General features: G+C 34.7%; 1 protein-coding gene across 4 annotated transcripts; it reads left to right on the forward strand.

Annotated features, from left to right (window-relative positions):
• The first annotated feature begins 53 nt into the window (after positions 1-53).
• On the forward strand, positions 54-17,960 carry NOL8 (nucleolar protein 8). Of its 4 annotated transcripts, none has more exons than XM_081934897.1 (17): positions 54-148; positions 1,850-2,040; positions 2,270-2,332; positions 3,206-3,284; positions 4,345-4,492; positions 4,739-4,807; positions 5,739-7,445; positions 8,408-8,515; positions 9,185-9,307; positions 10,096-10,180; positions 11,754-11,898; positions 12,538-12,621; positions 13,158-13,432; positions 14,985-15,108; positions 15,729-15,796; positions 16,619-16,701; positions 17,075-17,960. In XM_081934897.1, exons 2-17 carry the CDS (start codon positions 1,902-1,904, stop codon positions 17,126-17,128), a joined length of 3,354 nt encoding a protein of 1,117 aa, XP_081791023.1. In that variant the 5' UTR covers positions 54-148; positions 1,850-1,901; the 3' UTR covers positions 17,129-17,960. The 4 variants fall into 4 exon arrangements, with proteins under 4 accessions (XP_081791023.1, XP_081791022.1, XP_081791025.1 ...); XM_081934896.1 differs by having other exon boundaries at positions 71-220; XM_081934899.1 differs by having other exon boundaries at positions 72-220; positions 13,161-13,432.
• Positions 17,961-18,220: the final 260 nt, after the last annotated feature.

An 18,220-nucleotide genomic window follows, 5' to 3' on the forward strand; every position in this document is an offset into this window, starting at 1 on the left:
CGGAAGTGGCGAGGGGGAAAAAAGCGAACGACGAGCAACAGTTGTGGCCACGCTGGGCGCCGTGTTGGGTGGCGAAGGGGCAGATCTCGAAGTGCGGGATCGCGGTGACTGGATTTTTCCCCCGCGACTAAATCCGATGCGTTTAGTGGTGAGTTACAGTGAGGGTTGGTGCCCAGTTTCCGTCGTGGTGTTCGGACATCGCTCCCCAATACAAAGCAAGGTTAGCAGATCTGAAATGCATAAATCCCGGCGACCGCTAGATGGCGGCAGCGAGAGGGTGCCCTATTTCTCTTCTGTGTTGCCACTTCAAAGCCGTGCGGATCTTTACAGCTCGGATGTGGTAGTCCAAGGCAGGTAGATCACTTTCAGAGTTTTAAATTTAAAAGGTGAGGCTTTTAAATAGCCCGATCGGGGTCGTCCCAGCTTATAAAGGCAGCATCAGCACGCTTCTGTCTGGTTGAGGTTGCGGACATTCCGACGATTTTAAAACAAGAAGGGCTCAGTTTTGAAAAGATAAGCTTCACAGCAGGGTTGATGACTTCTGAAGGAGAATATTTGTAGCTCAGAGTTGAAATCCCCCCCCCAAATGCCCCCCCCCATGCCATCACTCTGCTTAACAACTAATTCCCACAACACTGTCAAATAATTTACTAAGACTGTATTACTATTATTCTTCTCTTCCTTACTAGTATCTATCTCTTCCAACTTATTACTATAACCATATTGCTTGTATCTTTTAATTTATATTGTTTTTATTTATTTCCTAATACGATTTGATAGCTTATTGGTAACCTTGACTATCACTAAGTGCTGTATCTTTTTATTCTTGAGTAATGTATTTTATTTTTTCTTTATGTACACTGAGAACATATACACCAAAGACTTGGCCAATAAAGAATTCTATATCTATTCTATTCTATTCTAAATGAGCAGTCTTTGGTGCTCTCTGAGCTTGCTTGTTTTCTTGCAGACATTTTATTAACTAACTAGGTAACATCACCAGTGCTGCTAATGTTACCTACTTTGGGTAATGAAACCTCCGCAAGAAAATAAGCAAGCTCAAAGAGCACCAAGGACCCCTCATCCATGACTTCTGCTAAAATTTTAAACTGTTGAAGATTTGAATAGGTTGAGCTAATTACTCTGTTTAGAATTCTGCTTCAATACTAGGATGCTTTTTATTGTATTTATTTATAACTCCAAATGCTGTCCATCTTGTGTAAAGGCAACTCTAGGTGCCTTACCACCAAATAAAAGCAACACGATAAAACATTAAAATAATATTTGTATTAAAATTTATATTAAAAAGAATCAATTTATTTATACTATGTGAATGATCATCAGAAACTTTTTTTACTGCCCCAGCCTATCTCTTCTTAACTTGAATTGTGGCTGTCTCCTCTTTGCTATTTTTCTTTCCGTTATTTTAACTTAAGTTCCAAAACCTATAGTTCATTCATAACAGTAAATGAAATCTCTTAAAGCAATATTGAACGTTAAATAGATTTTTTTCTCTTCCTGGTCACACATAGGAGCAATGGACAAGTTGGCATTTTGTTTGTAATTCTTTCTGTTTATATGTATATCATTGAATTGTGGTTAATATATGGTTAATGTAGTGCAAAAGTGATATAACAGGGCTACATCATCAATAAGTTGTTTATAACACAGAGTACATACTAATTGTTAACAGATAGTCAAAGGATAGAAAATTATCATAAAACAAATATTAAACTGAAGACCTTACAAAACTTTATGAACTGGATTGCCCTGAAGATATTGTGTACCACAGTAATTCTTAATATTGTTCAAAATATTTTGTTGTTGCTATGCACTTTTCATTTTACAGAGAAGTTGTAGCTGAAAGGACAGTACCTTGGACATTTGTTGAATTTTTGACTATGGAACAAATCTCATTCGCAAGACGACTATACATTGGAGGACTTGGTCATTCAGTTTCTGAAGATGAACTATATGAAAGATTTAGCAAGTTTGGAAATGTTACAGAAACTGAAATCATTAGCCGGAAGGATGAGCATGGTAATATTTTAAAATTGCTTAAAAATAATTTCATCCACTTTGTAATGGCAGCCCTAGGCAGTCAGATATAAGCTCTATTGATCAGATATACTGCTAAGAAAATATATACTTAATTCTGCTGTTACTTATTTCTGTTTTACTTTTGGCAATGATCACTTCTTTATTTTAAACAATTTGAAAATCAGTTTTTTTTTCTTTTTTGAATAATCAGATTGTTATTTTTAAACAGGGAATCCTACCAAGACATTTGCATACCTTAACATCCTCCTTTCAGAAAAAGAACTTAAAAAATGTAAGTATACAAACTGTGAATGTTGTTTTTGGTTCTTCTGAATGAAAGAACCAAAACTTGTTAATCATACTAAAATCTGTGGACGTGAAAAGTCTGATGAAGTTCACAACCATTTTTTTAGTTATATTGTGGAACTCTTAATCAATAGGTTATTTATCTTTAGTTTTAGTGCAAGTTACCTTAAACATTTCTCTGTTTATGTGCATCCTGTTGATAAGGGCAAGAGAGTACCATGCACATATCTTTCAAATAACCCTTTAACACAAAGGTCTCCAACCTTTGAGCTGTGGCCTGTTCACAACATGCCATGCAGATGGTGGGCCTGCACACATGCACGGATGTATGTGCAGATTGACTTGAACAAACAGTGGGACGATGTGCCTGCAGATGCGCACGCAGTTCAACTTGCACAAGTCAAACTGCATGTGCATATCCGTGCACACCAGCCCGCCACCTGCACAGCCAGATTCCCCTCCCCTCTCCCCTCCACTGGGTCACTAAGCCACAAAAGTTGGGGACCATTGTTCTAACACACTGTTTGCCGCAACATCTCCAATATTTAACTGAATATCTCCTATCTCCTTATGTGGTCATGTTCCACCCTACTCCTTTATGGATATCAGCTTTCCAAGTATGCTTAAGCAGTTGTCCTTCAAAATATGAAATATTTTCTTCTTATCATGCTAGGCATTTTTTTTTCCCCATTCTCCAAATGAGAAAATTTCCCATGAGATTGAATCTAGCACCATATTTCCCAAATGACTGCTCTACCACACTGGTCCTTGTTCTTCTCTTTGAGGCATCCCAGAATTTGTGGCTTATAATGTTTTAAGAATGAGCAGAATAACCACTTGATCTTTTTTGTCTTTAAAGGTATATCAGTTTTAAATAAGACGAAATGGAAAGGTGGGACACTGCAAATCGAATTAGCAAAAGAGAGCTTCTTACACAGGTAGTACTTAGCATATTGTATACAGCTTCTGGTGAAAACCATTGAGTTTTGCATACATGTGAGCAAATAAAGATTTTTCACAGAAAGATATAATTTTATTCAGGCAGAATCCAATTGTACGTTTCCATTAGTGGCAGGAAACAGGATGGAAGCACTTAGTCCCAGTAATCCTACATTTATCTCACATTCTAGTATTGAGTCTCCCTCAATTCTTTGAAACAGATTTGGAGGGATCATGGAGAACTGAAGAATGGAAGAGGAGACTTGTCTGGTTAAAGTGCTCAGTGTGGTGTTAGATTTTACAATGGTTTTTAAGAAAACATTAGAAAAAGATAGTGAATGCAGTATGAGCAACATATTTAATGGAGATCTTTAATGCGAGAGCTACTTCTGACACTGGCAGTGAAAACATGATAGCAAATCTGACTGCTGCAAAAATAAAGGACTGATTCAAAGTTGAGCCTGTTATACAGAATGAGAAAGAGAAGAAGATGATCAATTTGGAATATTATTGCTATCTGTAGAACCTGTTTGTGAAACACGGCAGTTGCTGAAATTCTCTGATTTTAATATCAGAAATTCTGGGGTTACTTATGAACTTGCCTAAATAGAACCACTAGGCTGGGTAAAACCTGGCAGTTGGTCTGTCCATTCATTTGTGTGGAAGGAAGGAATTTGCATGAAATGAAGCTTATAAGATTACAATAGAGAGAAGAGTTGCAAAATAAAGTGGAAATCATATAATATGAATAGAGAATTGAGAAAATATTTCTCCGTTCTAATTGTGGAATTGAACTTGCACTTTGATCCCAAAGAAATCTATTTTATTTTTAGCAACCTCATTTAGGGGATTGCAGGATGGGAGTGAGCTTTGTTGTGAATTGATACAGCTCTTATTCTTACAATTATGGAAGACAAAACCTTTTGATAATTTTCACATATCGCACAGATATCAGCCAGTAGGCCCCTATGGAAATATGAAAGAATTTTTCACTTTTTTTTTTTTGCTTTCTCACTCTGTTTAATTAGCACTAAATTACAATCATGTTCTGTGATGCAGACTAGCACGGGAGCGGCAAGAGGCAGTTGCAACGAAGGAAAAAACAGATTATAATGGTATGACAGATATTCAAAAATCTCTGAAGAAATCTGGAGTTGTAGACTTCCATGTGAAAGCAGTGCCAGGAACAGAAATACCAAATCATAAGGTATGGTAAATGTAAAGGAAAGAAATGTAGTATATTGTTCCTCCACACTAATGGTCTAAATTCAAAATTGTATTGCTTAGCTAAAAAAAATTTTATTTAAAATTGCTACATTGCTTAAACAGCTTTTTTTTTGTAAAGTTGTTTTGCAAATGTTATTGCAAACTTTGAAAGTTGTTTGCAAACAGTTTTGTAAACGTTTATTGCAAACATCCCCCAAAATAATACTTATTTTATTTCTTTTAATAGGACTGGGTGGTTAGTAAATTTGGCAGAGTTTTACCTATTCTTCATCTGAAAGATCAACACAAAAGCAAAATATCCTTTTCTGCAAGATTTTACTACCCCAATTCCTAATATTCTCTAAATAATAGTATTTCAGGAGCGCTATCTTGCTGCCCATGTAAAAAAAAAGCGCCAGACAAATATAATCAGTTGAAATATCTGTTGAGTGACAATAGAAATGTATGAAAAGACATTAATAGCTCTGTCAAACTATAAAGTAATATTTCTTGAAGAAAATAGGAGGTCATATGAAAGAATGCCATCAGCTGCAATGATTCAAGAACACGTCCTGTAGATAGAAGCAGTACTCAGAAATTCTGGCATTTCCTTCTCCTTTCCACCCTATGTCATAAGCTCCTTAGTCCTCTCTTTTCTGGATTGATCACACATCTTCTGTTTTTGAAACCATCAGATTTGATATCTTATTGTTTTTCACTGACTGAAAGGTAATTCTCGCATTTTCATGCTGAACATTTTTCAACTTTTAAAAAAGTTACTTATGACAGACTAAGATGGGTTATCTTTGTGCTCTATTAACATTTGTAATGATCTGCATTCAAAACATTGAGCCACAGTTAAGTGAATCACTGCAGTTGTTAAGTTAGTAGTATGGTTGAGTGGATCTGGTTCCCTGTTGATTTTGCTTGTCACAAGGTCACAAAAGAAGATCACATGATCCTAGGACACTGCAATCATAAATATGAGCCAATTGCCAAGCATTTTGAATGTTGACCATGTGACATGGGGATGCTGCAACAGTGGTAAGTGTGAGAAATGTCAAATTATATTTTTCAGTGCCGTTGTAACTTTGAGTGGTCACTAAATAAACTTGTAAGTGGAGCACTACCTCTATAGGATTTCATTTTTAAAAATGCTCTGCCTTTTATTTATTTTTAAACCTCTCTAGAGTGTCTGAACTTTTACTTGTACAATGGTATTTATGTTCCTTAATGCAAAAACTAACATAATAAAATATGACCCTTCCAAATATTGCCAGAACCTTAAAAAACTAGATCAAGAACCTATAGATGCAGTTCCCATTTCGCAGCTCACTTGGCATCTGCAAGAAGCTGACAGTATTATGAGCAAGAAACGGCAAGGACAATTCCCTGAAGCTAAGAAGCCACCAAAAAAGAAAATGAAAATACAAATCAGTGACAGCCTAAGCAAAGTCGAATCAAACCCAGCAAATGTCGTCCCTGCAAAACTAATTCAGAACCGCACCTCTAACTCCAAGAAGCAACCTAATCAGCACACTTCAGGTCCAAAGCTTAAAGCTGGAACCATAGGTTCTAGGCATATAAAAAACCTGCGTTATGATGATATAGATTCAGAAGAAGAAATCAGAGCAATTGAAGCAAGCGAGAGAAAAAAGCACAAAGGCAATTCTAATATTGCGCCTGAGGATAATATGGAGGTGGTTGGTGATGACTTTAAGCTGAAATACAGTACTCATTGGTCTCTACAGAAAGCAAACGCACATATAGCCCAAGCTTGCAATGGATTAATAAGGCCTGCGGAAAATGAATCTGAGTATGATTCAGCTGACACTGATGAAATTATAGCTGTGACTAAATTATCTGATGAAAAAGAGAGAAATGAATCTCTAGAGAGCTCTAAAGAAACAGAAGAGCAGGATGATGGCCAGCTCCAAAAAACCATCCGGGTTGCAAGGCCTCCATCTTCTGGTTCAAAAGGGTCCAAAGCGGGAGGAGAAAAAAGAGCAGAGACCAAAAAACGATCAGATGCACAAACTGTTCTCAACAGAGGCAGATCTGAGAGTGAGGAAAACTCAGATCCGTGTTCAGACACAAGTGAGTCTGAAGGGGATGACGATTATGAATCCATGATGCATAGTGGCTTCCGATTAGATCTTACCTTAGAAGATTTAGAGAATTTAGCTGGTGAAAGTAGTGAAGATTCGGAGAAAGAGAATGAAATAATTCAAAAGACCATTCAACCCCAAGGTCATCGCTGTTTAGGTAGTAAAACTGGTATTGCCCCAGAGACCCCCACGATTCCCACCACTTCCAAAAAATGTATTTGCCCTGAAGAAATACTTGCTGACATTTTAAAAGAAGAGAAATGTGACAAAGATGATTTAAAACGAAAAGAGGGAAAAGTGAATATTCAACCTTTCAAGGGACTGGGGTCACTGATTGGAGTGCTGCCTGAGAGCGAGTTGAATGTAAATGTGAATGAAAAGAAACACTCTTCTTTTGAACTCGAAGTGGAGTCTCTGAAAAGTGTTACAGAAGTAAAATATTCAAGTTCTGCCAGTAAGAAACTTAACTCCAAACCATTGTCCTCGAAAGACTTGGATTTGGACATTGCCAAAGGAGGTTTTTCTGGAAACCCAAGTGAGCATTCTCACCACCGCAAGGCAGCGAAAATAAGCCACAAGGTAAGTATTATATCTGAAAGTGAACCCTCCAAACGTGGGGAGTCTGTTTCCAAGGGACCAACAACTTCCAGTCTTACACAGAATAAAGATTTAAATGGCTCTCCAAAAAATGAAGGCAGCCACTCAGCTTCTCCCAGAAAAACAAAGAAATCAGACAACATGGGAATTCAACTGCAGGACAATGAGAGAAGATTGGCAGCAATACAAGAGAGGCAGAAAGAATTGGAGCTCCAGAAAATAATTATTCAAGGAGCTTTGACCAGCCAGGTAATTTTGTTTCATTTGGCTTATTTATTTCATTTGACTAATGCTGGGAGGAATTGTATAGTACTTACATCAGTTGGAACTTAAACATACAGCACTATTTTTAATTATTTATTAATTATATTGACGTGGAATAATTCTCGTAGTTCATCATAACCTGAATTTTAACAGTAAACAAGCAGTAAGTAAAATACATAAATATTGCTTCAATAAGCACATTTGTTAGAAAATAAATGAGATTGAACAAAGTTGCAGCCTTTGGAGAGCACCAAAGCGAAGATAAATTGCACGTAACTATTTCCATCTATCGATCAGCACAGATAGGAAAAGGTTCATTTGTGGTTCCTTTATTCTTAGCAAATCATTCAGTTGCAAGACACTTCTCATCTCTCTGGAAGTGAGAGTTGATGCAAAACTGAATAGGAAAGAGAGTGACTTATATGAAAGACATTGAGATTGCTTAGTTGAGATTTAGAAAGAAAGAACGAATGAAGATTGAATCGTAAATGAAATGTATGAAGGATGTGTGATAGGATGGTGAAGATTGGTGAAATTTGTGGTTGTATGGCATTAATGAGCTCTTTGGAAAGAAATCTAAAGAAAAAAAATTCTATATATAAAACTGATTTTGATAGAAACTAAGATAAGCATGGAGAGGTGAATAATTTTGATATAAAGTAAATTTAACTGTATGTTCTTTTCTTATCCTGTACCTTTAAGTTTTTTTGTCCTACTATTTCTTATTCTGCTTCTACACTTATAATGTTGCTTCCAAAGGGAATAGAATGATAAAAATGTATGTATGAATCTAATGAATTTGAGTCTGATCCACACAAAAATATTATTATTGTCAATTTTATAAGATGCCACAAGACCCCTTCATTATTGCATGTTTCTTTTCCCTCTTTGATTTTATATCATCTATGTTCCTAATAATTCTTAGTTAACTGTTACTGTAATTTTAGCAAATTCAGTCAACAAATAAACAGAAGCACATCGTGTTTGATTCAGATAATGAAAATGAAGTACAAGAGCATGCTGAAGAAGAATCTTCTGGAAAGATCCCAGTAAAGGTGAGCAAACTAGAAGGGAATTTATTCTATCCTTAGAGATTATCTTTACGTCTCCACAAAGATTTTCTGTAGCTAGTGGTTGAAGAAAAGAATTCACATATCCACTAATTTTAAATTATAATTGCCTCCAAAGATATAGTCAGAACACTTAAAAAGAAAGGGGAGGAAGAAAATAAATAAGTTTAACAATTAACACAGATTGTATAGAAGAGCAGAGGCTGAGTTACCAAAGACACAAATAAGTATAAAATAACTTAATTAAGATACTTAACAAAATGTAGCACTGCTACGCTGCTCTGCTACACTGTTGTTAAAATAGTAACACTGTTTAACAACAAGCCTGTTCTCCCAAGTTGGGGTGAAGAAATTCTGCAAGATTCCATTAAATCGGAAATTATTTGAGTTTTTCTTTTAAAATGGTCGTTTCAGCAAAAGGTTTAGGTGACAAGCAGGTACCATCTATCTCAACCATAACCATCCTATTTATGGTGGAAGAGAATGGCTTGGACCATGGTTAAGGGAGGAAGAAGAGAGATTTTGAGGGGTGGGGAGAATACTTTCGTCACCTCTTATCTTGCTATAGCTGGTGGTGTACTTGCTGAAAACATTTGGGGTTACCCCAAGAATGAGTTTGTTGAAATGAAATGCGTGTTCATTTCTGTGCCCAAGGAATTCGCCCCCAAAATTTCCGGGAAGCTGTTTGAGAGCAGTGACGAAGAATCAGACACTGCAGTTGACGAAAATGATCGGTTCAAAATCAAACCTCAGTTTGAGGGAAAAGCTGGAGAGAAGGTTGGTACGCTTATTTTAGTGTATTATTTTCAGGGCTTCTTATAATTCTGGAATAATTTATCTTCATGTGGAAGACTTACACAGCCATATATTTTGGTGTTTAAGCCAGGCAGGGGGAATTGTGGCTCTCAAAGTGTTCCTAATATTGTGTACAGTTTCCAGCAATTTTATCCAGCATGTAAGCACCTGGGAAGTCACATGCTTCTGTCTCATGTTCATTTCATCAGTTTTTGTCTTGCGTCATGTAAGCATTTTCCTATAAGCCAGTCTTTCTCTATAATGAACAATTTTGTGTCCCCTGGTTTCTCTTTATTTCTTCCAAAAAATATGGTATCACCAAGTAAAGAATGTCCCAAAGTTGCTTTTCAAAAGGCAACTGGACTTTCTTCTTCTTGAAAACATTTGGCTTCTCGCCCAAGAAGTGTCTTCAGTTCACTTCCTCAGTTCCAGAACTAAAGAAACTTCTTGGATGATAAACATTTTCAAGGAAAAAAAAAACAAGAAAGTTCAGCTTTTGGAAAAGCAACTTTGGGACAACCATGACCTGGATGATTGAGAATATCCACAGATAAGAAATAAAGGAGAAACATGAAAAGGGGCAAACCTGAAAGAAGTTCACAAGGATTAAAAAATGTTTATGCTTATGACTTTGGTTTACCAAGGAAAATTCAAGAGCAAAACTAATAAAAACACGTTACAAAGATAGCTATTCTAGAAAAAAAAATCTGTTCTGAAAAAATTAATTGCAATGAAGAATGTAATCCCTCTGTTACTCTTTCTTGTTGCAGCTTATGCATTTACAGTCACATTTTGGCACAGATGAAAGATTTCGTATGGATACTCGTTTCCTTGAAAGTGATAGTGACCAGGAAGGTAAGATATACAGCATTCTGTTGATAGCTAGTAGAATGCTTGCAAGACTTCGTTACAATAAACTTCTTTTTATATAATTCCTTTGAATATTTACTTTGCAGTAATTCCTCTGCATGGATCAAATGGTCCTTCAAAAACATTTTACACTAACTTAAGGTATACAGTGGAAAGAGGAGTAACATATGTTTCCCTTGAAAAGGGAAAAACACCTAAGTATATTAGTATATTTACATATACATTTTTTATACTTTGTACTTAACAGGGTCAAACTCAAAATATAAAAAGGTATTTCACAGAATCTCTTCGAAACTTCTTCCACTGTAAACTGGTAATGATGAAAAATGTTTGAACATAGATATGTGTTTTAATTATATTTGGCTATGAATTATTTTAGAAGATGACCTGAGATCTTCTAGTTGTTTTGGGGCTATACCTTCTGTAATGCATTACTATTGGCCTAGAGATAGTACAATCTCTCTGGAAAGCCAATAGTTAAGTTCCGGACCTAGAAACCAGGATATAGTGAATTCTAGTCCTGTTTTAGGCATGAAAGCCAGCTGTGTGACTTTGAGCCAATTACTCTCTCTCAGCCCAACCTACTTTACAGGGTCATTATTGTGGAAAATAGGAGGAAGTAAAGGTATTAGGTATGTTTACTACCTTGAGTTGTCCTATATATATAATAAATAGGTGGGATAAAAATCTAATAACCTTAGTAATAATGATATGTAGACAGTGGATAGTGATTATTGAGGACCTATCCTTTGACCTGAAAAAATAGAAATAAGCATCTTAAATTAAACCTAACCAAAGTATGAAGAAAATATATACAGAGGGGGGAAATTTGTCTGAATGTAACTAAATTTGATTTCTTCATTGTACAAAATAGTTGCAGTGAGAATCAGATTTCCATGCATTCATTCTCTTTTCTTAAGCATAGATAATGGGGAAGTTGTAGCTAATCTTAAAAGAAAATACTTTTGGACAATAAAATATAGTTTAATTAACATAGACATATTTGGAGCTATTTCTGTCTGAATCTCATTTTCATCCAGATTCATAATGATGTACGTTGTCCTAACACAGCTAGTGTGTTTAAGCCTGGGCAGTGACTGAATCTATTAAGTTGGTCTTATAAGCAAGCCTCAATTTGCACAAATTTGGTTGCAAATCAGTGTCAGTCCATCCTGCATCTTAATAAGTAATCCTTCAAGTTTAGTTTGGTTCAAGGTGATCACATTCTAATTGTTGTTTTGGTCCTAGATCAATATAAATAACAGCAATAATATTTATAACTATTTCAGGAATAACATTGAAACCAGTGAGATATTTTAAAAAATACCTAAAATTACCAACCCAATACTATAATATTCAAGCACTAAAATCTTTTAACATACAGCTACAATTTTTTGGTCTTTAATCCAAGTACTCATGTGTTCTGTCCTGCACAACCTTTGAGCTAATATTGAGTCATGTGTTAAAATAATATACAATTTGATGTAACGGATGAGTGCAATTGATATCAGTTCTGTGAATTCAGTAACTAACTCTGTTCCATTTTTTTCCCTGTCAGAGGAATCAAAGAAATCGGTAACAGAGGAAGAAAAGGAACTTTCTTTAGAAAAGGAGAAGAATCTTGAGATCTTGAAAAACCTTCTACATATTGATATAGACCCTCTCAAACGCAGGAAGCTAGCTGCAAAAGGCCAAAAATTCAGGTATAAAAATACTTTAGTAGAATAACTAAGGCCAGATAAGTTATTATTTCCATAGTACTCCCCGAAGTTAAGCACTAATTAATATAGCATTGCAGGCAAGCTTTGAGAGATACTGAAACTATGGACCTAAGATGAAATATAAAGCATTTAACTCTGATTTGAAGTTATTTATTATTTTAATACTGTAATATTTTATACTGTTAAACCATACCAAGTCCTTTCTGAAATAGGGAAGCATAGAAACATTGGCATGAATAATGAAATAATTGAAAATCCTTTCTCATAATATAACCCCATGTGGAAGCTAATTATTTCTTGACGCTTATTAAAAAAATACATGTATAACTGATTGTGAACAAAGATAGCATAACATTGTTAATTAAGACTACAATCATAAACCCATTTTTGTCCATTCAACTCAATGGGATTACTTCTAAGTAGAAATGTAGACTTATGTAAGTTTTTTTTCAAAATTATTTGACATTTTGTTGATTTATATATAGTTTGTTCCTCGACATGCTTAGAATTGTTGTCATAGAATGAAAAATTTTATGCCGTGGAATTTTTAGTGGTACCTAAATTTACTTAAGGATGCTTAATTCTTTTTATTGTTATTATATAAATATTATTTATTTATAGAGATATGAATACCTTACGCTATGACCCCACAAGGCAAGATCATGCAATGTTTGAAAAAAAGCCAGTTAATACTGAAAAAGAAAGGTAACGATTCCATCAGTAGCTGATTATGAAAACTAAGCTGTCTTTTCATTGACCAGTTTACTATTTCAACTTTGTAACTGTTTAGAGTCAAATATTTATTTTATTCAGAAAATGAATAAAATATTTTAGTTTTTAATTAAGAATTGGAATGAACGAATGAGAAGAAAATCTTTACTTTGGAGGCGTTTCAGAGGAAAGTTGGCAATTTAAAAATGTTTCTTAATTGTCAGGACTTTGAAGAATAATGGATTCCTTTTTTAGAAGACACATTGGTCATCCATCCGATGTTGAAATTAAATGTTATACTCTTTTTGAATTGGATTATAAACCAATGCAAGTATTTTACTATGTGAAAAAACTAACCCAAGTTAGGTTATTGTTTTTACTGGGATTTATATATTGAATGCATTAACAAAAATGGATTGTGGAAGTATCTACATTTGTATTTCTTTGGTGTATAATACAAATTACTTGTGTAAAATTATTTATTTGATCAGTCAAATATTAGCAATTAACACATCCGTATTTACATCAAATAGTAAAGCTAAAAAGAAGAAGAAAAAAGAAGCTCAGAAACTGCCTGAGGTGTCTAAAGATACATTTTACAATGTCGCAGTGGACTTAAAAGAAGCACTTGCATCTACAAAACAGGATGAAAAAACAGAAGTAATACCCTGGGACCAAATTGATAGTGCTGAACAAACCCCTTCAACTGATATGCCAAAATTCAATGCTGAAGAGCAAGAAGGAAACAGGGGTTTTACCTTTTCCTTTTTTGGTGATGAAGTGGCAAGATCACCTATTAAAGAAGGTATCTTTATATATTCTAAACCGTAATCTCAATATTTCAAACACATGTTTTTGCATTAGCACCCTTTGAGATCTGATCACTGTGTCGCAATTGGTGTGGGTCTGTTCTTTAAAGAACAGAGTGGTTTTATTTTGATGAGAGATGAATAGAAACATGTTATTACCAGTTCTGTACTACCTGCCCTGGTTGCTAGGCTTAATGGATGGAAATGATCCATAATATTACACATTTGCTAATGTTCCATAATATTTGCTCATATCTAAACACTGCTTCTATCTTTTATTTCTACAGAACTTTAATATTACCCAGAAATATTATAAACGTACCAGGACTACGAACACCAGAACACATCAGAAATATGTGTTCAACAGCTTTTCTATGGTTTTTACAGTGGTATCAGATTGAAGCCATTGGTGCCTACTTATTACCTTTCATATTACTATGGGCCAGTTGTGAATAGGACACGGTCCGGTAGTGTGCCATGGCCCACAAGTTGAGAACTGATTTAAACCATATGACTAGTTGATTGGGAGCACAAAATGGAAGAAATAATAGAAGAAATAATAGAAGAAATAGAACTAACAGCCTTCCATATGAAATGATGAGTTCTTCATTGATGGTCTTTAGTAAGAGTGGAAGCTCATCTATAAATCCTGCACTGATTAGAGGATAGACTAAATGACTTCCCAGGTCATAACCAACTCTTAGTTCCATTTAGACCTGTCAATTGTCAATGTGATTCAGCTAAACATCTTAGTTATTATGGTTTATGATTGCATTTTCTAGGCAACTAGAAAATAGATTATTTATTTATTCATTAAATTTATTTGCCACCTATCTCATTGTGGGGATATTGCGTGACTTACAACAATATAACAGAAAAAATGATAAATGTAAAAATATCAATATTAAAGGAATAAAACAATAAAAATAAACATGTCGATATAAATATGTTGACTGTTCATAACCAACAATATGCCAATCCAGCTTTTGCACACTTAGAGACCAATATCTAAGAAATGAATTTATATGTATAATCTAGGCACTAATTATTTTGGTTTGCAATACTATCCTGCTTTACAAAATGCATTTTTAGTATTAGAATTCTTCCTACATGCCGTTTCTATTGTAAGATGATGTGGTTGTAAAGTAAGTCATCAAGGGACAGGCCCTGATTTTACAACCATGTTTTACTGTGCTTGTTAAGTGGATCACTGTGGCTGTTAGGCTAATCACGTGGTTAAGTGACTCCAGCTTCCCCAATTTATGTTTTTTTTTAATATTGGAAATCAGCTTTGAAGTTTTCAAATCATGATCACGTGATCCCAGGACTCTACAACTGGTTGTAAATGCAAACCGGTTGCCAAACGCACAGATTGCGGTCATGTGAACGTAGGGATAGTGCAACCATCATCAATGTGAAGCTAGGTTGTACATCACTTTTTATAAATTTGAACGTTGTTAAGCAAATGGTTTTAAGCTGAGGACTATCTGTAAATGTTTTTTATATATTGAAAATGGATGGGTCTTGTTTTCCTTTCCTTTTTTATAGATCCGTACATAATTGAAATATTAAAACCTTCAAGAGTTTCCTGGCAAGAAGATCCCCGTTTTCAAGATAGTAGTTCAGAAGACGAAGAATCAGAAACAACTGAAGTACAAGATGTCAAAGAAAGGTAAATTATACTTCTGCAGTATTCATTGAACTTTAGATTAGAACTCAAATTTTAACATAGTGAAGCAGGTTATGCATTCTCTGAGATGATCGACTGTCAAATATTTTCCCCCCAAAATGAAGCCACTTATCTATATTGTATACTGTAGTTTCATTAGCAGCAGCCAGAAAGCCTTAAAGTAATGTAATGTGATTTTCCCCTTCAATTGCATTTCCCATCATACCCAAGGCTTTTCCCAAAGATTATATGGGACTGCACAAGAAGGACAATAAGGCAGGAAGCTCCAGTTTCTGCATGGTCTTGTATCCTTTGCAATGTGTGAATTACATTGCTAAAATATCCACCTTATAAATTCAATCAATCAGCATTACTTTCTGCTCTTGCTGTCTCACTCTTGAAAAAAAACAATATGACTATTTCCTGATTATTTCTGAGAGTTCAAATTGTCCAGATGTTTAATGCAAATAAATATGAGACACTACATAGTTTGTTCATTTAATTCATCTCCGAAAATAAAAAGAGATGCTTCTTCCTCAAAATGAATTTATTGCTCAGGCTTGAAAAAGTAGAGGGGGGGCTTGTCTTTGTTTTGGAAATTAATACTCTTGTTCCTTTTTCAGTTCTTCAGCTGAACTACATTCAAATATTAGATTTTTCTTCTTCTCACAAGATGATGACAGATTAAAAGGTAAGAATCAGAAAACATATTCTTAATTATTTTAGTTACCAACATGCTTATTCTTCAGATTAATTCTTAAAATGTAAACATCAAAGTTATTTTAAGTTAGAGATCTCCAAAGTTTCGTTTGTTGTGTATTCAGTATACATAATTTCTGTAAGTTTTTCTACATTTTTTGGAGTTTTAACATGAGTTCAGATTGCTGTGGCTAACATTATCTATTTTAGTTGTTAAAGAAGTTTAGCTTAAAAGTTATTAAAATTGATGTCGTTTTAAGAAACTTCTATCTGAACAATGGTTGCAATTGCCCAGAACACCAGTATTCAGTTTTTTAAAACAGTTTTTAAAAGATCAAGTGCAATATTAGGAGCATCCTATGGCTGACAGACCTTATGGTTTTTTGCCTTTTTGCGCTGGAAGGGTAAAATTTTCTATCCACCTCTTTCAAGTGTTTTTAAACTCTGCCTCAAAGAATTGGGGAGCCTTTGAAGCAAATGTTGAAGGGAGAGAGGAATACAAGGATGCGGAGAAGAGGGCATTTATCTTGTAAAAGAGAAATGTTCGTAAAAATCTTAGGTTTCAGAATGTGTTAAATCTGATGGTCCATGAACTTCATATACAGTATGCAATTTTTTCCCCTGAAGCCACGAGGATGAAAACATGCAATCTCAACAGCAGGATAGAAAACACTATAATTCCTTGAGCTACCAAAGTACAATTGTTTCATCTAGGCAGACCTTGAGCCCTTGGTTTACAGGGATCATTTGCTTCTTTTTTGTTTACAGGGCAGGCAGTTGACAAAGCTTACATTTTTCTTTATTCTTTTTCTAGAGGGCCCCAAGCTATTCTATAAAGCTTCAGATCTTGATGAAGAAACAGAGGATTGGGAAAGCAGGCGCCAAATATTGCTTGAGGTATGTGGCTAAAGATAGTCTTGATATTTGGGGCAGAGGCTGTTTCTCACTTTTGATCCAGGATCCTAGGAAACCAAAATCACAATCTTAAGATCCATTCTGTTTTCTATCTATCACTTTTTGTGTAGTATTCATTTGTCAGTATGCCTCCTAGTTCCACTTTGAAACCAAGCTGGTAAGAAAGCTGCATTTTGCCCTTGTTGATTCATTGTGAGGCATTGCTGGAAGAGGAGAAAACTGATTTCTATCCACATTTTCCCAAACTTGCTATTCACTGTATTATGGACCCTCCTTAGATGCTAAAATCCGAAATGCTAATTAATTTTATAATATCAAATCTCTCATAACTATATTAAATTTTCAACATTTCCAGGATTGTCGGAAGAAACATAAAGATGCAAGAAGGAAAGTTAAAGCAAAACATTAACTACAGCAGTTCTGCTAACGAAGGAAGAATGTTGAATATACTTTGACCGAATCCTGGGATAATGGAAACCATTGAGAAAATTCATCTCTGGATAGCTTGGAAGTATAAATTAGTGCTGAATAAACTTTGCGAAATCAGAATAGATTTGTAGTTCTAAAGTTTCTAAAGCTTACATTTCCATTATCCAGTATGAACATGTTTATTATTAAAATTCTAAATTATCATAGGCAACGGTTTTCACAATTAGCATTTATATTTATTGCCTGTCTTTTATAATCATGCCATACATATTTCGAAAGACATTTAGGATGTCATATGCACATAGGTTCTTTGCCACCAAAAGCAACATTGGATGGACATTAATATAATTTGTTCTCTTATCTAGCCAAGACTAGGTATAGAACAAATGAGGCAAGGATCAAATGTAATACTTCAAGAGAGTGACTGAATATCAAATGTATATAATTAAGTGCAATGAAGGCAAGCAGTTTTTATGTACAGAATTACATAAATATAGTCAATTTAAATTATACAAAAATGTTTGTTACTATTTATGTTAATATGAGATTATTTTTGTACCTTGAAAGCTTGAATCCGGGCCATTGGGAAAGGAAGAGTTGGAAACTTAGATTCCCGGAAGCTCCTTTCATAATGGCGCATATTGTAATGGTGCACCTAATACACCCCTGCATGATTTTAATACAGCAAAAAGTTAGATGACTGAAAAATAAAACTGCCAATTGCATTGTTTCTATTTGAAAATGGTATCAAAAATATAGAATATGTAAATGATTGAACATCCTTATGAAATACAAATATTCTTTTACTTTTAGTCTCTTTGTGGAATGTTGCTTTTATATGAGAATCGCCAAGCATTGCAGGCTCCTTTTTCTTCCAACTTGTATCATAGATATAAACTGCCATGTTCTTGTTTTCAGTACAGTAATGATGGCATGTTTAAAGTTTTCACTAAAAGAGCCATTTGAGGCACAGGAGAAGAAATGTTGAACTTAAAGAATATTGGAAGAAACTGACTTGGAAGAGGGAGGCTAGAAATCTTGAACTGCTTAGAAAAAAAATGGGTTTTCTATT

The sequence above is a fragment of the Natrix helvetica genome (assembly GCF_964273705.1).
Source record: "Natrix helvetica genome assembly, chromosome: 1".
Classification (NCBI taxonomy): Eukaryota; Metazoa; Chordata; class Lepidosauria; order Squamata; family Natricidae; genus Natrix; species Natrix helvetica.

Bases quoted from the DNA above. Each gene is read 5' to 3' on its own strand.
- NOL8 (XM_081934897.1), top strand. From the start codon at position 1,902: ATGGAACAAATCTCATTCGCAAGACGACTATACATTGGAGGACTTGGT. The intron at 7,446-8,407 runs GTAATTTTGTTT...CTGTAATTTTAG, and splicing joins AAGGAGCTTTGACCAGCCAG to CAAATTCAGTCAACAAATAA. The intron at 8,516-9,184 runs GTGAGCAAACTA...TCTGTGCCCAAG, and splicing joins CTGGAAAGATCCCAGTAAAG to GAATTCGCCCCCAAAATTTC.